Genomic DNA, 21,219 nt, shown 5'->3' on the forward strand with positions numbered 1-21,219 from the left:
CTCTGTTATTTTTTTTATTATTTCCAGCGTCTCCGGCGGGATGGTGTTCTGTCGGTTCTGTTCTGTGACTTTATATCCCGTGATCTAAGGCATTTCTTCGCCTTCAGTTCAATTTTCTTCAGATTGCTTTTTAATCCGGCTTCCTTCTTCAACACCAGAGCATGGCTATTCTTGTTTTTCTCCCGTGCATCCATTCCTTGATATTTCCCTTCTTTTTTTTCTTCCGTGTGATCATTGCCATGCCTACCGAAGTGGTAGGAGGGGACTCCAAAAAGCTCGCTCCTTATTGCGATGGATGGGGTGGGAGCGAGGAGCTCGCACCTCGCAAGAAACATAACTTGTGGTGGACACCTCTTCCTCTCATCCTATACCTGTCTGTGGCTTCCTTGACCTTATGACTTTCTTTCTTTTCTCCAATCTTTGGATTTCTCTCTGAAACATCTTTGAAGCCTGTTTCCATATTCCCAAGCCTTCTTGCTCGCGGTTTTCTCCTCTTTGTTTAGTCTGATCCGCCCGTTGGCGAGAGCAGTCAGGTGGATTTGCTCGAATTTTGAATGCCAGATACTTGCTTACGGAGCTAATCAGATATCAGGTTGAATGGATGGATACATACCTGCACACTTTACTTGTACTAGTAAGCGTGTAGATACCGCACCAACCAGCCACCTAGTTCAAGACATATCAAATTGTACTTTGTAGCCATCTAAAATCACCCAAACAAGAGAAAGAAGAGTCTCGGCTTGGACCTCGGAAGCTCCCTAGCTGACAAATATCACCTGACATCATCGCCGCAGTCAATCCCGCAATCTTGACGGAATAGCCAACCAATCCTCTCATCTCTTTTCCTGTACCCCGCCCCAGATATCCTATAAAAAGAGACATTGCCTCTTCCCTTTTCGTCACAAACCGCCCACCATTTCGTTCATCTTCACCCGTCTTTTCGGCTCCTTCGCCGGCCCAAATCCCGCCGCCATGTCCGCCGCAAAGACCCGTGCTCAGTCCCTCATTAACGACAACGCTGTCGTCGTTTTCTCCAAGTCATACTGCCCTTACTGTGACTCTTCCAAGAAGCTGCTTGACAGCTTGGATGCCAAGTACACTACTCTCGAGCTGGATCTGGAGGGTGAGTCTTGTCTCTTTTTGCTCTTTGCGTTGCTTTTTGTATTATTCTCGCAAGAAGAGCAGTTTTAGCACTGATCTGTCTATATTTTTGATGCGGGTTTATTTCTCTTTTTCGAAACAGTCGCTAATATGAGTTTACTATAGAGGAAGGAGCTGCCATCCAGAGCGCTCTTGCCGAGATCTCCAGCCAGCGCACCGTGCCCAACATCTTCATCAACAAGAAGCACATCGGCGGCAACTCCGACCTCCAGGGCAAGAAGGACCTGAAGGAGCTGCTCAAGGCGGCTGGTGCGATCTAAGCGGTGATGTCACACAAGCAAGAATCTCCCGAGGCCCCAGTCTTGAATATAAACTTAAGAAGATAGACTTTTATTGTACAGCCTGTACTTCCTATCTACCATTTACACGTCTCTTAGACTTCCTTTCTTAGGTCTAAAAGATATATGTAATGCGATAAATATTTCCATGGCTTGGGAGTGGAGGGATTGTGAGAGCGCTGCAATCTTCTAGCGTTAGATGCGTATTGAGTGGAGCATTGCCATACAGCTCTGCAATATTTTGTAGAGCCAACAGGGGGGAAAAAGCGACGACTAACTAACGTATAGGTATGTTGATACAAACAAACAAAACCAAAACATAGCCCAAGAAAACAAATTAGATAACCTTCTGCACAACGGTTCCAAGGGGCCTCTCAACAATCGCCATCAACCCATCGACAATACTCGTCCGGGCCCCCTCACTGGAAACATTCTTCCCAGCCAGATAATTCAACCAAACAAGCCGACTAATCCGCTCATCAGCAACGCGCCCCATCCACTTAACCGGCTTATCAGCGCCAGGCTGGAAAAGCGCATCCAAAGCGCCGTTCGCATCGCGCATCAAAACAAGCGTCTGTCCCTTCGGCACCGACTTCCCCTTCCCAGCACCGAAAACAGCCTTGAAATCATTCATCGAGCTTCCAAAGCTCTCATCTTGGAACTCGCCCGGCTCCGCAGTCTTCTTCGCCTGCGCGCGCGCAGTGATACCACGCACCCAGCCATCGCGCAGATGCATAAAGTCCGTGTTACGGGTAGGCACGATGCGGAATGCAGTGCGGATACCATTATCCTTGATGATAGCAGACCAGGCGGCGTCGCCGCGCTCAGCGTCAAGGAGAAGCTCCTTGAGCTGCTGGCGCTCCGGCGAGACGAGGGAGGTAGCGGCGGTTGCGCCGACGCCGGAAATGGCGGCGTCGGCGTCGGTGGTGGGTGGGTGGATTGCTGTGCGCAGGAGGCGCCGTTGCAGCTCGGTTATGTCGGATTTAGCGACGTACAGGCCGACTACGTAGACTTGGATTGAGAGGAAGGAGACAGTGCGGATGCCAAGGCCCAGCAGTTGGTATTCTTCGCCTGTGGACGGGGCTAGATCGTCGCCGGTTTGCTTGCCTTCTGTTGCTTCGGATGTGGGGAGTCGGATTGTGCTTGGGAAGGTGGGGATTGTGCTTGTTCCTGTTGGCACTTGCTCGAGCCTGTCTTGGCCTTGGATTGTTATTAATGATGGACCGCCGCTGGGGAAGCCGACTGGTCCGTCCATGCGCATTGCGCCGTTCTTCGGAGGTGCGCTGGTGGTCTTGTCATCTTTGCTGGTATCTAGTTCGTTAAGTCCGAATAGGTCTAGCTTGATGACGCCGTAGAGACCGACTGCGCAGGTGATCATGCCGGCTGCGGAGAGGATCATCTTTCGCCGAGCTTGGGAGGCGTGCTGGAGATCCGCCGCCGCGGAAGCTCGGGAGCGGAGGGGATTATTGGTTGCATTGGAACGGAGGGGAGTGGTGGAGAGATGCCGGGAAGAGAGACGTGTTGTGCGGAGTTGTTGCCGGGTGAGGCTTTGGTAGGCCCGCCATGGGTTTTGACGGAGGGTGGAGGCCATTTTGAGCTTGGTTCGTTCGATGAGGAATCTCGAGGGCAGGATTGGCGGGTGACGGAGATGGAGTGTGGGGATGCACGTGATATGGCATGATCTACATAGTATACCGTCATGTATCAACAGATAGTTTTGATGGAATAAGATGGTATTTTTTGAATTTCTTATAACTACAGCGTTCTACTTATCTTATGTGAAAGTTGACACAGCTTGATAGTAGTCAGCTAAATGATCAGCCCTCTATACAGAAAGGCTGTGTATGCACCATAAGATCTAGATATTCCATTGACTACGTCCGGTGCATGGTTAATATTTACTTGACAACAACCGTGTGAGAGCCACCGGTGACTTTAATAGTTGCAGTACCATCAACATAAGCCACCCCTCTCATCAACTGGTCACCATCAATGGTAATCGAAGGCTTCTTCGACGCAGTGACATAGGGTAGAGTGACATTCCCAACAGTTCCCTTTGGCACCGAGAAAGTCAACACATATCCACTCGAATTTAAAATCCAAGATGCTTCAAACTTCCCAAGAGAGGTGACAAAGCCAGCCTCGGCTGATTCCAGATCTCCAAATTGCGGCGCGATTTTCCACGTCAATCCTAGTGGTGAAACCACAGAGAGACCCACAACATACTCTGTCAATGCAGAGGTCGGACCGGATGACCAACCATGCGCATGTGAGACATATGATGGATCATAGCCATACCCGCGGTCCATCCGATATCCAAAAGTCCCGTTCTGTAGATAGCCCTCAATCACGGTGCTCTCTGTACCATTCGGGTTGTTGATATACCAACCCCAGCTGCGACGAATGAGATCTAGTGCGCGTGTAGGCTCGTGGGCAATGAAGTGACTTTGGACCTCGAAAGAGGATATAAACGAGGCAATGTTCTCTGGCAACTCAGGAGCTACAGCCCCTATGGGGGTCCAGTTCTTGAGAAGCTTTTCTGAAATGCTGGCTGTGCGCTCTTCGTCTACAACGCCGAACATGATTGCCATACTGTTAGCATCTTGGGGATGCAGAGAGGTCTTGGTTGCGTTGTCCTTGAATGCGCCGTACGACTCGTCCCAGCAGTAGGTGTTGATTGATTTCTTGAGATGGGCGGCCTGGGAGCTCCATGTGCTTGATAAATTGGTTGGACCTCCAGCCCACAAAGCGAGAGATGCTCCTGTCTGTAGGGTATGATAGAGACTAGACTTCATTAGTTGAAAAGTCTTCTGCACAATGGATCCATAACATACATCATCTGTGCCTCTGAGTTGTTATAGCCTTGCTGCCATCTCGCCCAGTCTCGCGTGCCTGTTACATTCAAAAGCCCGCTGGGGTAAGTCACTTTTCCATATATATATTCCATGGCGTGCTTGTAACTGCCCCAATTCTCCAACAAGAAGTCTGTGTCATTGGTATAAAGCACATATTTATAGTTGCCAATCATAGACCACATATGATATGTGTCCGAGTCTTTCTGACTCAAAGGAGGGCCAGACTCATCAAATGCGCCTGTTGTCTTGTTCTATAATTCTCAGAACTGTCAGATCTATACTCATAGAGAACAAGCCACAGAAAACTCACCTGGGTGTTGTACATAATCTGCAAAGCATTCTTTACACTTTCCAGGTCTCCCAGACTCACAAAAGCCGAAGGAATGGCAATGCCCATATCACCAGGCCAAACCGCACGATCTCGTTTTGCACCATCAACGATAATCGTGTCTCCCGGTCCGAGAGTCCCATTGTTTACCCACCCAGATGTAACGCCCTTTGTAAGACGGCCAGTATTCACAGGGACCTCATTCGTCTGCAGAGTATATGCACCGCTATACCAGATGCGATTCAAAAGCTCATCACTGCTGTGAAAGTACCCCTGATAAGCTCGGAGATTCGACCAAGTGGGCTTAAATGCAAGCTCTAAGCTCAAATCGTCAATCTGAACACTGGCCGAATCGCCTGTGATCAAGAAGACAGTCAAGTACCGGAATCCTCCCCGCAGGTATCTGTCAGGCATGACATATGTGCCCTTCCCAGATGATGAGATATTCGCATACAAGGCGCCGTCATGATATAGAGCGCTTGACGAGTCCGACCACTCTCCAATCCAATTTTTGGCCTCTGTAAACGCCAGCCCTAGAGCTCCGCTGCCGGTGGAGGTGTAGTCTAGATGGACGATGCCGCCAACTTCAATACCGAAGTCGAATACAATAAGTGACCCGTTGCCGTGTAATGTTTCTTTGTATGGATGCGAAGAGTCTGTGACAGCATTCGTTTTCAACTCTGATAATGTTGAGGCTGGTCGTACTGTTCGTGATGCCGGTGCGTATATGTTCTTTTCCCATGGCCCGCTGAATGCAGTGTCTGTAGGTCCAGAGCAAGCGGTATTGCGCCAGCAGGTGTCTGCGATAGATAGCGAGAAGAGAGACCAAAGAATCAATACCACATTGGGCCAGTATAGTTGTGCCATTGGTGGTTGAATAGAGACAGAGATATCCGTATGTCGTAGCAAGATACCAAAAAACTATAAAATATAGAGAATGGCATAGATGGCAATGATTAAGTTATGCAATAGTGGGATTTGGGAAGCTTCATCGCTGCATGTTCGCGATTGGTGGAAGAACCATGGCAAATGATGTTGATATTTACAGGATTTGGGCAAGGATCAGCGTAACAAGCATTCAGAAGGCTTCGAAATCGACGTTTTTACTGCAAATCCTATGAAACCTAGTCTTTTCCCCGCAGTCGATTTTCTCCGCAATGTCATGTTGCGATGTCCGCTCGGTATAAAGACCACCGAGCGTAACATGGGAAATTCAAGCAAGTGCAGGGTTCTATAGCTAGGGATATAATATATTGTTCTGTATTTGAAAAATGAACAGTTGAACAGCCAAGTCCATTTATTGAGTCGACTTCACCATGCTATTCTTCGGCATTCCTTCCCTGGCCCTACCTCTAGGGCTGGCCTTGTCAACTGTTGTATATACAAACGAAGAAGGCAGCTTAAATGTCTGCACTGTCAAAGCCAATGGGAACTGAAAGATGATGCTCCTAACATCCCAGAAGCCTTCCATCGATGCGGCAATGGTGGTACGATCGTCTTTTTAGAGGACCAGGCCTGCTGGATCGGTATTCGGTTGAGCCCCGTTGTAATCGATATAGCAATCGAATGGCCCGTGATAATGAAACCAGCAGTTTTGGAACTGAATGTCCTTCACATTAGACACACAAGAAAGCAAGCAATGAGATATAAAAACCGAATCAAAGGTTATTCCAGATCTTATACGTTAAAACTTCGTTGGCAAATTCGCTTTTCATTGCGAGTATTTGCAGCTTACTGCCAATCACTCTCACTCTTAGTATAAGGAATAAGACTTTTGGCATTATCCTCTTGAGAATAACATCCTTATTATTATTTTGAGCTAAATGAATCAGATTTCTGAAGTTCTACGTCAAGAACAAAAACATAAGACAATTTATGCTTAAGCATAAACCGAACCATAAAGGCCGAGCCCCGCAGCCCCACCTCGGCACTTTCCTGTTTGACGTTCCCCAGGTTAACTATTGTTTGCTTGATCTTCTTTTGCCTTTATTTCCACCTCCTCACTGATTGTCTATGACCAAGCTATAATGTCAAAGGAAACAGTTCGACCTGCCTTTGAAGGACGTGAGCGGCCACTGATTTCCTATGGCCTCGCTTTTCCCGCAGCTACAGCACGCCATCTTAATGCCACATTCCAGGCTTCCCGTGTATATGTGATCTGCTCAGGGTCATTGGCACGAAATACCGATGTAATGAACCAGCTGGAGACTGCTCTCGGGCCAGATAAGCTGGTTGGTCATTGGATCGGTATGCGGAGCCACACTTTGTGGTCAGAGGTGCTGCAGATTGCCGAAGAGGTTAGGACAGTGCATGCTGATCTGCTCTTGACCGTTGGGGCTGGCAGCTTGACTGATGGTGCCAAGATTATCACATTAGTTGGTATACCTTTTTCTTTCATACTCCTATTCATTTTCTGTTTCTGTCTACATCCTCCTTGCCTCTTTTTATTCTCCCTTGGACGATCATATACATTTATTCACTCCCAGCCTAACATCCCCCTCAGGTTCTTGCAAACCAAGTTAGCACACCAGAAGAGCTTGAAACCCTTGCAGAAGGCCCTAGAAAGCGACTAGAAATCAAAGCACCAACTCTCCCGATCATTTCCGTGCCAACATCCCTCTCTGCCGGCGAATACTCCAACTTTGCAGGCGGCACGGAGGACCGCTCAAAGCGCAAATATAGCTTTCAATCACCGATTCGCGGACCCGAGCTAGTTATTCTCGACCCGGAGCTGGCGAAAACGACCCCCGATTCAATCTGGCTCAGTACAGGTGTGCGCGCAATTGATCATTGTATTGAAAATATGTGCTCCTTGTCAGGTACAACCACAGCATCAGATAATCTGGCTCGGAGTTCCCTGGGGTTGTTGGTCCCTGGTCTCCTGCGCTGTAAGAAGGATCGATCAGACCGTGATGCGCATCTACAGTGCCAACTCGGATCAGTGGATGCTATGGCGGCCTGTACTAGCGGGTCAATTGAATTGGGTGCTAGTCATGGGATTGGACATCAGGTATGCAGTTGCTTTCCTTTATTTACCTTCTAAGAAATCCACAGGTGCATCAATGGGCCTGACTAACAGTTCTCTAGCTTGGTCCACTGGGCGTTGGCCATGGTGAGACCAGTTGTATCTTACTCCCCGCCGTGTGTAAGTTCAATGCTAAGTACAACGCCAACCGCGAAAAACAAGCTAGCGTGCGCCAGTTTCTGATTCAAGATCCGGTCGTGTCGGAGGTGCTACGTGCTCGCTCGGTCAACGTGGAAGCATCTGATCTGGGTGATGTTTTGGATGCTATCATCCGCGAATTGGGAATGCCTCGGTCATTGAGCGATGTCCAAGTAGGGCGAGACGAGTTGGATGGACTGGCAGAGAATAGCCTACATGACCGTTGGTGCAAGAAAAACCCAGTGCCACTGAAGGAGAAATCTCAGGTACTGGAGATCTTGGAGATGGTAATTTAAACATTCAGAGGTATAAGATAAATATATGACTTCAATGTTGGTTCTACTAGTCTTTCACACTCAGACCATTTCAATAACCACCAACCCCTCTTCCAAATAACCCACCTATCAATTCAGTTGCATCACCATTTAAGAAAAGCAATAATGGCCCTAAGTATAAATAGAGGAGGTGGTAACGCTCTATATATCTACACTAGAGACACATAGTCACCCTGACCACTTGGGCACTTCCACCCCCAAATGCAGTGTACAACATGTCCTTTATTCTACAATTTTTAACTAAAATAGCGATTGAATACTGACCCTGGAGGCCTCTCGCAATTGATTGATAAGCGGGACCCCCACACCCCACATTTCACGTTATACATAAACTCGCGCCGCCTCCAGGGTTGCACTATCGACAACTCCTTCACTTCTCACAACAAAGCTATACAACCATGTCTCTCGCCAAGAACATCCTCCTATTCGGTGCAACGGGCAACATTGGCTCATTCATCCTGGACGCCATCCTGCCCGAGCGCTCCCAATTCGGCCGCGTAGCCATCTTCACTTCCCCGCACACAGCCGAAACCAAAGCCTCACAGCTGAACAAGCTGAAAGAGCAAGGCGTAGAAGTGATTGTGGGTAATGTCGAAGACGAGAATGCCGTGAAAGCAGCATACGAAGGTAAGAAACCCTTTCTGTACCGTGAGATCTATGCATAGTGACACAATGACCTTCCCCAAATATCAAACCGCCCAAACCAAACCAAAGACTAACCCTAAGCCAAATAGGAATCGACACTGTGATCTCAGCACTAGGCCGCAACACCCTGGCCCAACAGATCCCCCTCATCAGACTCGCAGCGGCCAGCCCCACCGTGAAATGGTTCCTGCCCTCCGAGTACGGCACGGATATCAAGTACGGACCGGCTTCGGCGAACGAGAAGCCCCACCAGCTGAAGCTGAAGGTGCGCGCGTACCTCGAGGATGAGATCTCGCGTGATGACCTTGCCTATTCGTATGTAGTTACTGGCCCATTTGCGGAGATGTATCTTAATCTCGTGCCTGGGTTGGAGGAGGCTGGTGGGTGGGATGTTAAAGGCCAAAAGGCAGTTTTGTTGGGTGAGAAGGGGAAGGGAGAGGTTAGCTTGACGACGATGAAAGAGTAAAATTCCCTTTTCTTTTTTTGGTGTTTGTCTCGTTGGGATGGATGGACTGTCCGCTGACTATTCCGCTAGTGTTGGAACTCTCGTCCTGAACACTCTGCTTCATGCTACGGCTGAGACGCGCAACGCTGCCTTGTGTGTTAATTCGTTTACTACGAGCCCCGACCAGATTCAGGCGGAATTTGAGCGTCAGCTTGGTCAGCCGTGGGATGTGTCTCGCACATCGCTGGAGAAGTTGCGCGAGGCGGAGGCTGCGGCGTGGGAGGCTGGGAATCCAGCGGCTACTGTGTTGACTTTGCGTCGGATCTGGGGCGAAGGCGGGACGCTGTATGCGAAGCGGGCTAATGTGTTGATTGGGGAGCCGAAGGTGATGGGGCTGGAGGAGGTGGTTGCGAATGAGATCCAGAGGGTATTGAAGTTGTAGATAGCTTGTCTTCATTTTTTTTTTAAACATACTAGTTAGCCACATAGAAAAGGCGGACACTTGATCTACATGGACATCGCGCACACTGTGGAATCCAACGTCTAAAGCACATGGCATTCGTACGTAGGGACTAAGAATTAAAGAAACGTGTCGGGGGTTCAGGTAGCTTCAGATTTCACATGACCGAGGGGAATGATTTGGGAAATAATAAAAAAGGGGAAAAAGCTCTGCCGGATATAAAACAAAAGGTCTGAGCTTTATTGGAAGAACTTGCGCACTCTTTCCTGGCTGGCCGGGTCCACAGAAGCCAGAATCTGGTCTGCATTTGCGCCGGTCACTGCCACCAGCTGCTTGGCGGATGTGGCCACCCGGGCAGCGGTCTGGCCCTGCAGGGTAGCCGCCTCGAGTGCCTGCACGATGAAACCGAAGACACGGTCAGCCTTGGCAAAGACAGCCGGGTTTTGCCTGGGAGTAAGATATTAGCATGAGTCTGAGGGGGTTGGCCAAGAAAACGTACTGGTCAATCAACTGTGCAATAAAGGAATAGGCATAGGGAGCAGCCTCCTCGTCGTAGGTAATGGGCAAAGTCTCAATCCAGTTGGCCACGACATCCTGGGGAGCCTGAACCTTGGAGGGGTTGTAGTGCAGGACCTTGGCAATACTGGCAGATGCATTCTCGGTCGCGAACACATTCTCTTCTGTGCGGGATTGCGCATGCTGTGTAACCTGGAACAAGCTGGGGAGGCTGGCTGCCACAAAGTCGCTCCAGGCGGCACCACCCTTCTGCGCGGCCACACCCACTCCGTACGCCGCTGCCTGACGATTGGCGGCATTCTCATCTCGCAGACCGGAAGCCAAAGGCTGCATGATATGGTCCTTGAATGCCCACGACTCTTCGCCACAGAATTCAAGCACATCATCCATGATGCAAAGAGCCCACTGCCGTTGTGTCGGGTCTTGGCTTGTGATAAAAGCGTCGTAGAATGGAATCAATTGCTGCCAGGTTGGCAGGAATGAGTTGCCCTGGTTCTTAAAGATGGTGTGGAATGCCTTGTTCATATCGCTCAATAGGTTTTGATCGTCCTCCACGGCGTACTCAAAGTCCAGGTTCTCCTCGTCACCATCTTCGAGCTCGGCCTGCTCCTCCAAACGTTGCTTCACGCGCATCTGGTAGTCCTCAAGGGTCGACTTCGCCGATTCAATGAACGCCTGCAAGTGCTGGGGGTGAGAGAGTTTCTGCCAACCACCTCTACTGACTCGTAGAAGCACTGGTACATCTCAGCCAGCGTGTCAACTGTCGGCTCAGCGCTCAGAACCTCGATGATCTTCTCTGCAACCTTGTTCCACATTTCAGCGAAACCAGGCGACTGGCCACCGTGTGCCTTCTTGTAGGAGTTCAGCAGCTGGGGGATCAGCTTGGCAGCTGACACTCGAACGGGGTCGTGGAAGAAAAAGGCAAGACCAGGGACCGCGATCTTCTCCATGGTTTCCAGGACGTAAGGCTCGAAGTTCTCCTCGAGAATTTGGGCGTAAATCGTGATCAATTCGATAGCGGTGTTCTTGTCTTCAAGAGCACTGGTCTTGATACCGATAATCTTGCCTTTAAGCGGAACCAGCTCCCAGCCATCATCCTGCTCAACCTGTTCGATCTGTTCCTCGTCATCCAGCAGCTGAATATCGGCCTTGGCGGCAGCAACAGTCAGAAGAGGCGGCATAACACCGGGGAGATAAGGCACGAAGTCTTGGCCCAGAACGCGGCACATGCGACCCCAGCAGTGAAGGAGGTACTGTGACTGTGGGTCGTCGGCGTCGACGATGTTTTGTTGAATGTGGCCGAGAATCTGCACAAGGTTCAGGGCATCTTGACCCATCTTCTCCTTGCCAACGGCCAGTGCGATCAGAGTAGCACACTCCATGGCCTTGGCACGTAGAAGGCGGTACTCCTTACCCTGTTCCTCCTTGAGGACATTGAGCAAAAGAGGCATCAAAGTAGTATAATACTGATCGAAAGCAGCCTCGGCGGAATCAGCAATGGTGGCAATGGTGGACAACGCCTGCTCCTGCAAATAACGCTTAGGGCTGCGCAAGAGATCTAGGAGATGGCTGAGAAGGTTTCCAAGGTATGGCTCCAAGGTGCTGCGCTCCGCCTCCTCGCAGAAGTTGACGAGAGCGGCGGCAGCGTGGGACTGCACACGCGGCTCGGTAGAGGCGAGAACGGGAATGATGTTAGTGAGGACAATCTCGTGGTACTTCTCCTGCATGGTACCGGCAAAGTCGGTACTCATTTGGCCAAGAGCATTGCAGCCTGCGTAGCGAACTCGGGGGTGGGCGTCTTGGAGGGCAGGAACAACAAGTGCTAGAACCTGGTCAAGCTCACCGACCATCAGGTCGCGACAACCCTCAGAGATGGCGGAGATGGCCATCAAAGCAGCGTGGCGGTCGCGCCAGTTGGTAGATGACATCATGCGAGGAATCCAAGAGAACGCGGGTTGAAGGATGGCCTGTCCACCCAGTTTGTTGGCGAGACGATCCATACACTGTTCACCAGCGATGTGGTTAAGGTCGTTCTCTTCAGGCTCAAGCTGTTACTAGTCAGTGGAATGTCAATTATAACGACAGAAATGTAAACACTTACATCTTCAGAGGCGTTCCATTCCTCCGCATCGTCGTCATCCGCACCGACATCAGTCATCAGACTCAGACATTGTGTGACCATTTCCTGTGCGAACTCCGGCTCTTTCTTGCACATATTTGGGGCGTAATCGGCAAAGGTAGCCATCAATTCGAGTGCGTTCTGGCGCACCTGGTCACTGAGCTCCTTGTCGCCAATGACACTAATGCTGAACTTAACCAAGTTGTTGAACATAACTTTGAACATTTTCGGGCTGATTTCAGCTAATTCGATCAGGGCGAGCAGTGCCGAGGACAGCTCCTCGCTCTCAGAGGCCTCCTTGAGAGGAGGAAGGATGTTGAGAAGGTCTGGCATGAGGCCGAAGAATTTGGGCTGGGACTTTTTGGAGATCGACCGGAACAACGAAGCGAAGGCTTCCATAGCAGAAATCCGCACCTGATGAAATGGTCAAAATTGAGTTCAAAGGGCATAGCACGATGTCGACATACGGAAATATTATCGTCCTTGAAACCCTTGGTAAAAACCTCCACCACAGCGTCTTCGTGCTGCTTCTCAATGATACCGGGGGTGGTCGTGAACACACGGTATGCGGTTTCTCGCAGGCCGGAGTCAGGGCTCTGGCTTGCCTGGAAGAGAACACCGAGGAGTTCAGGCCACTGTTCGTCTACAAATCACAGGTGAAATCGTCAGAACCAACAGTCCTCATTTCGTCAAGGGTAGTTCGAATCGCATACCATTATCGGTGTATTGCCGAGCAACCTCAGCCAGTGTGTCTCCAATCTTCTTGCGTACATCGGTGACGGTCTCACTGGTTAGGCAGATCACCAACTTCTCACGAATGGCGATTCGCTGCTCGTTGGGAAGGCTCGAGAAAATCTCCTTGCTGTCACCTGAGACGGGATCCTTTCGGGTTTTTGTTGCAATTCTTCGGAAAAGCACAGCGGAGAAAGCACGCGCCTGTCAGTAAGAGTTTCCCATTAGCTTTTATCCCAAATGATACTGAAATTCGGCTGTGGGTTCGGTCGTCGGTCCTTTGCAACACCCCTCCTTCGAAGCAACCGCACCCCTAGAGTCCAGTGCAACTTACTATTGTGTCCTCTGCACCACCAAGCTGTTCAGCCAATCCCATCAATAGGACGTCTGGTCGGTTCTGAACCCAGTCATTGTTAAGCTGGTCTTCCGCCTGGGATCTGACGGCATTGTCAGGTGTGCTCAAGGCGCGGAGCAGCTGAGAAAGCGCGGTGTGGATTTCGGGAGGTAGGAGGGACATGTTGGGCGTGTCTGTTCCCAAGTTCCAGACGATCCAAGCAACCCAGTTCTTTCAACCCTCGTAGAAGTGATTTGGTGGATATAGAGGGGTGGAACGAAGGAGAGGAGTTTTGTTTTTGGTGGGGCGGGGAGAGAGGGAAAAAAGAAGAATTTCTGATTGGGAGAGCGATAGATGGATAGGCCCTTGGGGGTGAAGAAGAATGGAAGTGTCAGTCCAATAACACAACAAGAGGAATGGAGATTCAACAGATAATGTCGAGGTCTTCAGATCGGATTCTTTCTCGACAAAAATTGCAAATTAATTATTCGAATAATCCAAGGACAACCTACAGAGTCCATAGTGACGATAATCGCATCTGGACGCTAACCCAAATACGGTAATTCCACGCCACAACGCCAACTAAATCCGAACAGATATAACTACCAAGTAGTTATAAAGAACTGAAACATTGTCGATCCAGTAAAAGATTTACTTATTTTCTAGGTGAACACGGTAGTGGATATATGGAATCGTCAAATCAAAGTCTATCTCGAACAATTATTTGCATTGAAGGCTAAACTAAGGCCGCAACTGCTCACACGAACAGCGGTATCTGAACGCGACACGGAATATCGATATTAGAAAGAACGGGGTATGCAACACTCCGAACAGGAAAAGAAAAATCTACTACGCTTTCTCGGGGTGCTTGATAACCAAGTTGAATGAGGCATAGGCAAGTATTTGGAGAGAAAAAGAGGGTTTCGGGAATAGACCAAAGGCCAAATATTTTACCGGCCACTGGGGCGGCTGAGAATGAACACACCCGCAATAACTGCAGCCAATGTGACAATAGCACCGGGAAGTAGCAAGTCGTTGGGGACGCCGGCAATCAATTGCTCATCTGGCGCGTGCGGGGGCACGGCTTGCTGCTGGGGTAGGGCCTTGCTCACGGGGGATTCTTGTGATGCAGATTCCTCAACAACGCTTTGCTCTTCGATAGGAGTCACAATTTTAACATGATGGGGTTCAACCGCAGCAGGGATGGGTGGCTGGGCGGGGTCGTGAACAAACAAATCGACCTTGTCGCGGTGAGTACGGCGGGCCAGATCGATGGCATCCGTCATATCCTGATCCGTGGTGATGGAGACGGTATCGCCCTCGTTATCCATGTAGCTGAGCGCATATCCAGTGTTACTCAGCCGACCCTCCTCAACGGTAGCCTCGCCACCAACAGCCTCGACTTCCTTGCCAAGTTTCGCTGTGACTTGCGACACAAGGTCAGTAACGCCGTTGGTGGTAAGGACGTTCACGCGGTGCACTCGGCCACCAGGGGCCTTGAACTTGAAGGGGAATGGGGTAGGAGCAGCTGGTTCTGCTGGGTGGTGCTGAGAAACAACTTCGGAATGCTCATCACCGTGGTGCGATGCTGAGTCATTGGGAAGAAGACTGTTGTCATAGCCTGAGCGAGTGAGGTCGGGGCTCATAACTGAGCGGTGTGGGGTATTGGGTTGCTGGCTGTTGCCGCCAGAGACCATAGAGTCTGACTCGTGATCCATAGATAACCAAAATTTGTTCCATGCGGGGCCCTCATCATCTTGGGTTGACATAGTGTTGATCTGAATCCATCAGTCAATATGCTTGCATGTCAGATCTGTTACTATCAAACATACCTGTTCAAGAGTGGCATAGGTAAGCTTCAACACATCCACCATGCCGACAATTTCACCACCCTCGTTCATCACGGGGAGGTTGAGATAGTGGCCATCTGTTGTAAAGTTAGCATGTTTTAGTTTTAATTGCCGATTGAGATGACTGACCATGCATCTTGCGAAGCGCGGCTTGAATGCTCATATCCGACGGGGCGAAATCGGGGTGAGGAGTCATGACACGGACAACACTGCAAGTGGAAGGGTCGAGGCCAGGAGCAATAACGCGAAGAACAATATCCTTGCTAGTGAAGATACCAGTGATCGAGCCTTGGTCCTGGACTAGCAGAGCAGTAGTGTGGTTTTCCTTCATCAGAGCCGCAGCGTCCTTGACGGTGGTGCGGACCGAGACAGTGACCGGCGGCAAGCCATCCAAGACGGTCTCAAGGGTCGGACCGGACATCTTCGATCGCAATGCCTCCACATATTGGATGACTTGCTGGGGCTGACTAGAGCCAAGCTCTGTCTGCACACCTTCCAGCGCATCGTACAGCTTGCGAGACGAACTGTATGCACGTTCCAACTTTTCCATAGCATCGTAGAAGCACTTGGTAATATCCAAAACACCAGAGATATCCTGGTTCTCATCCATGACCGGCAAATGTCTGAATCCCTTCCGCACCATAAGATCGAGCGCGTCGGTAGCACTGGTGTCCGTTCTCGCGCACAGCGGGTTCTTGGTCATGATTTCAGCGACCGAGACCTCCCGCGCCTTCAGGCCCATTCCGACGACTCGGAACGCCAGATCCTTAGCAGTGAAAATACCCGCGATGCGCTCATTATCGTCGGTGACCAACACACAGTCCTCTCTCTTGGCGGCCATAAGCTGAGCAGCCTCTGCGATGCTCATGGCGGGCTTGATCTGGAGGGCCTGGCTAGGCTTCAGGGCGAGCACGGTGCCGGGAGGGGCTTTGCGGGAGTTTCTGGATTTTGCCGGAGCGTTCCTCTTTTTGCTGAGGTCGGCCTCCATTTTGCGGCGGATAGCCTTTTGTCGAGGTTAGTTAAACGCCAAAGCTCAAATTGAGCATCAGGAGATTACTCCCGCGGGCTGCCATGACGTACCTCATCACGTTTCGACTGGTTCTGTCGCTGTCTGCTACTTGCGGCGCTCATTGTGCCACTTCCGACGTCGCTGGTGGGTGTATTGTTTGTAGCGGAAGATTCTGGCCTGGGTCGGGGGATGTGGGAAGCGCTGGGATCGTTTCCGAAGTCGGGCAGCCTTCCTCTACCGATGGTCTGATTGGGCTTTCCCCGAAAAGTACCTGTGGCCGACATAATAATGCCGAAAGGGGAAAGTCTCAATAAAAATGGAGAGAAAGGAAGGGAGGATGACACAAACAAAACAAGGATGTCAAGTTGTGAGACTGGTATGGGAGAAAAAGCAAGGAGAATTCCTAGGAAGGAGAGGAAAAATGGGCAGTTCAATAGTCGATCCCGGACAGGGGTGTTTCTTCGTTAGTCGGGGATGAGGAGCCATAAACATTGAGTGACACGGTACGATCCGGGCGCTAGGCCCAATTAGGCGAACAAACTGCTCGTGACTCTTTACACGTGATCCACGTGAGTCCCGAGATATCACCGCCTGAGATTTGAGGCATCAAACCCGTGACCCATCTCGCTTAAGGGCTTAGGGCTACCCGCACAACGGAATCCAATCCATCCCGAAAGAGACTTTGTGTGAGCGAGCTTCGACAACCCACTCCCGACAAGTCAACCGTACGCTATCTCCCCTCTCTTCACCCACAGACCAATACCTAATCATCCACAGAACAAACCGTCAAAATGGTCAAGAAGAGGGCGAACAAGTAAGACCAACAAATCCCCCCATCTCGGCGAAGCAGTATCCCATTCGACATCTCCGCAATGACGCCGACGGAAGCGCACACGACATACATCTCCAAATACATCGAAAATCGCGACCTACGCACATTGCCGGACAAGAAGAATGGGAGACTGGATTTCGATCGATTCGCAACTTCAGGGGCACGGTAACTAATTGATTTGATAGCGGCCGCAACAAGAATGGCCGCGGCCACGTCAAGCCTGTGCGTTGCTCCAACTGCGCTCGCTGCACCCCCAAGGACAAGGCCATCAAGCGCTTCACCATCCGCAACATGGTCGAGTCCGCTGCCATCCGTACGTGACAACTCTCCCGATACCTCGAATCCACGACAAGATCCCAGATCTATGGCTACGACCCATTCGAGAAATTCCAGACGAAACAGTGCAACTAACGATTTACGCTTTACAGGTGATATCTCCGAGGCTTCCGTCTTCGCTGAGTACTCTGTCCCCAAGATGTACCTGAAGCTCCAGTACTGTGTGTCCTGCGCCATTCACGGCAAGATTGTCCGGTACGTTCCCGCCGATTACACTCGATACTCAATCGCCTTGCATATACTAATCCCTCGCCAACAGTGTTCGCTCCCGCGAAGGCCGCCGCAACCGTGCTCCCCCTCCCCGTATTCGCTTCAACAAGGACGGCAAGAAGCTCCAGCCCCCTACTGCCGCCAAGGCTCTGTAAGGAGATGAATGTCGCATGACGAACAAAATAAAATGGAACTAGTTTGAAATGAATTCTTTTATTTTGTCTTCACTCTTCGCATTGGTGTTCTTCTCGACCGGATCGCAGGGGTGATGCTCGGTCCCGAAACTGCCGGCCTGCTCCTACACTAGGGATGAAAAAGACGGCACCAATTGTGCGATGAAGGCAGGTTGGATGTCTCTTTAGCATTGTGATGTTTATGAGCCCGTTGACGACGGCTTGTTATGACTGGGAGGAAGGATGGTTCAAGTCCAAATGAGGACTTAGAAAATATCAAAAATTCCTACAAAACATGATCGCATGACGTAGACTTGAAGTATCTTGAATATGTGGTATTGCTGGGTATCTTGCGAAGTACAAAATTTATGGGTACAAGTAACCCTTCTCGAAATAGTTTCCATACATATCCACCGTTCCGGTCCGCACCTTTGGCATCGGGTTCCGCACGACCTTCACCTCTCCCCTCCAATGGCCTTCGACATAATGCGATAGAGAAATATGGGGCGATGATGGCATAAGTAGCCCGGAAGCACCCGTGCCAAGCGTGCTTCGCCGTCCTCTCGCGCGACGAACCACTTGCTCATACTCAGCCTTCTTGCCGCGACGAAAACCTGCAAGCTCTGCCACAAGGTCAATCATCGGGACATGCTGCTTTCTGTCTCCAGTAGTCCCTGGCAGAGCCCCGGTCTTGGCACTTTGTGGAGGGTGATGCCCGAATCGAGGAGAATCGGGAGAATGCAACGAGTCATCCTCCGAGGGCATAAGCGAGACCTTTTCGTTAAGGACAGCCATTGGAAAGTATTTGCCAGGATCATTTTCAGGAACTCCACACTCTTCTTCACCAAAGAAACTGAAATCATTGGCGGCTGCAGACCAAAGATTCTCCGAGTCACGATCACCCGTGCTTGAATGGCCTGTGGCATTATATTGGTTTCCGGGTTTCCATGATGTTAGTTTGGAGGTATCCACAGGTGTGATTTCGAGAACTAGATGCCGCAAGCCAAAGAGAGATCGTGACCGCTGCTGCTCGGCTTGCATGCGCGCTTGCCCTGGTGGGAGGGAGTAGTCTGATCCTGCTTGTAGAGTTGCTAGCAATGCTTCGTTTGAGCAGGCAGTAATGAACCGAGTGAGCGCAGAGAGTATTGATGAGTTGGGCGTCACATGCGAGGGTACATCAGTCAGTACCAAAGTTTCCATGTGAGGAATATGTGATGGGTGTAGGTAAGGGTACCAGCTTTCTTTCCCTCCTTGGAGTGGGATTGATTGGTTACGTGGTCGCTTTGCCAATAGTTCCTGCACCTTTTGCGCGAGAGAATCGTTCAGCGATATTGGGGAGCTGCATTGCATGGTTGTCGAGAGAGAGAAATCTGTCGCAAGCGTGTCGCAGTCTGAAGACATCGAAATGGATGGCAAGGTGCCTCCCTCGGCCTGCTCTGTATCCCAGGTGTCTGTCCTAGAAACACCAAAGACCGTACCTCCGTTGGCGCTACTGTGTATAGGAATGGAGTGTACAGCCTCCGGAGCAAAAGCTGATCCACGCCTGACCGGCGGTGCAGGCTCATCCTCGTAGGCTGTAAATGGCTGGGAAGTTTTTAGCCTTCTTGTCGTTGAAGATGAGGTAATCGAGTCCGTCGTTGATGTATCCGCAAGTTCAAAAACAGGTCTTGTCTCTTCGGGTAACTCATAAACCTGCTGGGAGGCATCCAACTCGAATTGCTCGACTTCGCGGGGGCTCTCGTGTGCTGAAAGCTCCGGAAGAAACTCATCATTGGATACAGCTTCTTTAGCTGGTGGTTGGCCAGTGAGAACAGCATGATGCGCTCTGAGATAAATCAAATCGTCCCCTGCAATCTTACCCAAGATTGGGACTAGCTTCTCGGCTCCGGGGTACCTCTCCTTCCCATAATGATGCGCCTGATGTGCCTTGTCTGGGGTTTTTATGGACCCGAAGTCCAGAGCGTGTAGCCGGGACGAGAGCAAAAGACTTGCCACAGCTTCCACAGATATTTGATTGCCAGTAATATAAAGATGTGTGATTCCCGTATGCGGCAGGTCTTCAACCCATGGATGGAATAAAACAGGCTGAGCGAGAAGCTTCGCAAATTGCTCATCCAAGTCTGGCCGTTTGAAGAAGTCCGAGCCAGACTCATTGATTGCAAAATGGGAGAAGGGGTCTGGCGAAGCCGTGGCCTGCCTTGGACTTTGTTGCGTTTCTCTCCCGTCTGGCGGGAGAAAGGATTCCTGTAACAGGGAACGAATTGCCATGTCAGTGAGCATGTTGTCTCTCAAATCCAAACAACGGACTCGTCGTCCAATCGCATTGGCTAGAAATTCGGCGTCATTGTCCTTCAGCCCTATGCCACGCAATTTAAGTACCCGGAGAAACGGCATTTGAGCTAGTGTAGATAGTACATTGCGGTCTCGTGCTGGAGTGGTGTAGGAAAGATCCAGGTAGGTCAATGCCGGAAACAAGAGGAGAGTCTGTGCGAGGCTTGCGGAAGTAGTATTCGGCTCACGTTCAGCCAGCAAGAGCCGTATATTATACTGGCTGGACCTCTCGTGGGTTTTCAATGCTGCCATGGCATGGTGGTCAAAGAAAGGCAACTTCGAGACCATCAGACACTGAAGACATGGCAGGCATTCGAGAATGTCTCTCAACCAGCCTGGTCGCGGACCACCATATATCTCTGAGAGAGCGGGTGGGAGATGAAGGGTATGGGTCAACGCCCGCACCTCTTGTCGGGCGTATTTGAGTGTTCTTCGGAATCGAGTGAGAGCCACTGTGTGATCCGGTTAGGTATTGCTTTTTGAGCAATGCTGTTGTTCCTAAGATTACTTACCGTAGACTGCATCGTTATCTGTACCAAAATGAGATGCAGGATCACCCCAGAGGAAGGGCATAAATAGACCATGCCATCTGTGGCAGACCAAAGATGCAGCGCATAGGTCGCTGGAAGGGATGTAGCGAGCAATAATTGTCCAAGCATCTCTGTCCGTTGCGGATTCGTAAGACGGAGGAATGAGATCCATGTTTACTATATTTTGGAATTCTCGATCAAAGACATAGTGGATTTTACGAAAGATAGAAATCCGAGGGGTGGTTTGGCCCCATGAGTTGCCCGACTCAGCCACACAGATTTACGGCAGCCTTTTGGGATACAGCCTTGGTATTGGGATTCCGACTCTTCTTGCTTTATATTGTTTCCGATGTCTGTTATTTTCGCACTTCTGGCTATCAGTGAAAGTCTTGACACTTTAATGTCAAGACCAGGGCCCGGGTATGACGTCACTGAATAAAGCAACTATATGAACAGGCGGGGGGTGGCTAAAAGGGGCTATATAGAAGATACCCAAATAGTTTATGGAAAGCATCGCAGAATACTGGATCTCGCGATAAATCAAATGTAGCGTATACACTCTACTCAACAAGTTCCA

General features: G+C 50.3%; 9 protein-coding genes across 9 annotated transcripts; 4 read left to right on the forward strand and 5 right to left on the reverse strand.

The window, feature by feature from the left end:
- Positions 1-972: 972 nt before the first annotated feature.
- On the forward strand, positions 973-1,421 carry N7471_004333 (glutaredoxin; the record flags this gene model as incomplete). The annotated part of the gene is made up of 2 exons (XM_057277052.1): positions 973-1,123; positions 1,267-1,421. The coding sequence occupies 2 exons, from the start codon at positions 973-975 to the stop codon at positions 1,419-1,421; spliced, it is 306 nt and encodes a 101-aa protein (XP_057136662.1).
- Positions 1,422-1,776: 355 nt separating this feature from the next.
- N7471_004334 (chalcone isomerase domain-containing protein) lies at positions 1,777-3,030 on the reverse strand (the record flags this gene model as incomplete). The annotated part of the gene is made up of 1 exon (XM_057277053.1): positions 1,777-3,030. The coding sequence occupies one exon, from the start codon at positions 3,028-3,030 to the stop codon at positions 1,777-1,779; it is 1,254 nt and encodes a 417-aa protein (XP_057136663.1).
- Positions 3,031-3,337: 307 nt separating this feature from the next.
- Positions 3,338-5,489, reverse strand: N7471_004335 (putative alpha-L-rhamnosidase B; the record flags this gene model as incomplete). The annotated part of the gene is made up of 3 exons (XM_057277054.1): positions 3,338-4,223; positions 4,274-4,545; positions 4,605-5,489. 3 exons carry the CDS (start codon positions 5,487-5,489, stop codon positions 3,338-3,340), a joined length of 2,043 nt encoding a protein of 680 aa, XP_057136664.1.
- A 1,160-nt stretch (positions 5,490-6,649) lies between these two features.
- On the forward strand, positions 6,650-8,081 carry N7471_004336 (iron-containing alcohol dehydrogenase; the record flags this gene model as incomplete). Its single annotated transcript, XM_057277055.1, has 3 exons — positions 6,650-6,997; positions 7,126-7,632; positions 7,710-8,081. 3 exons carry the CDS (start codon positions 6,650-6,652, stop codon positions 8,079-8,081), a joined length of 1,227 nt encoding a protein of 408 aa, XP_057136665.1.
- Positions 8,082-8,479: 398 nt separating this feature from the next.
- Positions 8,480-9,707, forward strand: N7471_004337 (uncharacterized protein). The gene is made up of 3 exons (XM_057277056.1): positions 8,480-8,747; positions 8,855-9,227; positions 9,301-9,707. The coding sequence occupies exons 1-3, from the start codon at positions 8,519-8,521 to the stop codon at positions 9,650-9,652; spliced, it is 954 nt and encodes a 317-aa protein (XP_057136666.1). The 5' UTR covers positions 8,480-8,518; the 3' UTR covers positions 9,653-9,707.
- Positions 9,708-9,909: 202 nt separating this feature from the next.
- On the reverse strand, positions 9,910-13,554 carry N7471_004338 (nuclear import receptor PSE1; the record flags this gene model as incomplete). Its single annotated transcript, XM_057277057.1, has 7 exons — positions 9,910-10,117; positions 10,170-10,840; positions 10,897-12,234; positions 12,288-12,719; positions 12,773-12,948; positions 13,019-13,241; positions 13,372-13,554. 7 exons carry the CDS (start codon positions 13,552-13,554, stop codon positions 9,910-9,912), a joined length of 3,231 nt encoding a protein of 1,076 aa, XP_057136667.1.
- Positions 13,555-14,321: 767 nt separating this feature from the next.
- Positions 14,322-16,514, reverse strand: N7471_004339 (CBS and PB1 domain protein; the record flags this gene model as incomplete). Its single annotated transcript, XM_057277058.1, has 4 exons — positions 14,322-15,149; positions 15,204-15,298; positions 15,351-16,224; positions 16,302-16,514. The coding sequence occupies 4 exons, from the start codon at positions 16,512-16,514 to the stop codon at positions 14,322-14,324; spliced, it is 2,010 nt and encodes a 669-aa protein (XP_057136668.1).
- A 137-nt stretch (positions 16,515-16,651) lies between these two features.
- On the forward strand, positions 16,652-17,763 carry N7471_004340 (40S ribosomal eS26 domain-containing protein; the record flags this gene model as incomplete). The annotated part of the gene is made up of 7 exons (XM_057277059.1): positions 16,652-16,693; positions 16,752-16,799; positions 16,871-16,955; positions 17,008-17,044; positions 17,248-17,375; positions 17,491-17,593; positions 17,658-17,763. The coding sequence occupies 7 exons, from the start codon at positions 16,652-16,654 to the stop codon at positions 17,761-17,763; spliced, it is 549 nt and encodes a 182-aa protein (XP_057136669.1).
- A 384-nt stretch (positions 17,764-18,147) lies between these two features.
- N7471_004341 (uncharacterized protein) lies at positions 18,148-20,907 on the reverse strand (the record flags this gene model as incomplete). The annotated part of the gene is made up of 2 exons (XM_057277060.1): positions 18,148-20,564; positions 20,625-20,907. Coding segments are annotated over 2 exons (2,700 nt in total), but the record flags the coding sequence as incomplete, so codon positions are not given.
- Positions 20,908-21,219: the final 312 nt, after the last annotated feature.

This window comes from Penicillium samsonianum (assembly GCF_028829775.1).
Source record: "Penicillium samsonianum strain IBT 33392 chromosome Unknown utg000003l_segment0_segment0, whole genome shotgun sequence".
Lineage (NCBI taxonomy): Eukaryota > Fungi > Ascomycota > Eurotiomycetes > Eurotiales > Aspergillaceae > Penicillium > Penicillium samsonianum.

What these genes read in the sequence shown, in the direction of transcription:
- N7471_004337 (XM_057277056.1), top strand. Translation starts at nt 8,519, where the DNA reads ATGTCTCTCGCCAAGAACATCCTCCTATTCGGTGCAACGGGCAACATT. An exon ending in CGTGAAAGCAGCATACGAAG is followed by an intron (nt 8,748 to 8,854) that starts GTAAGAAACCCT and finishes TAAGCCAAATAG; the next exon opens with GAATCGACACTGTGATCTCA. An exon ending in AGCTTGACGACGATGAAAGA is followed by an intron (nt 9,228 to 9,300) that starts GTAAAATTCCCT and finishes CTATTCCGCTAG; the next exon opens with TGTTGGAACTCTCGTCCTGA.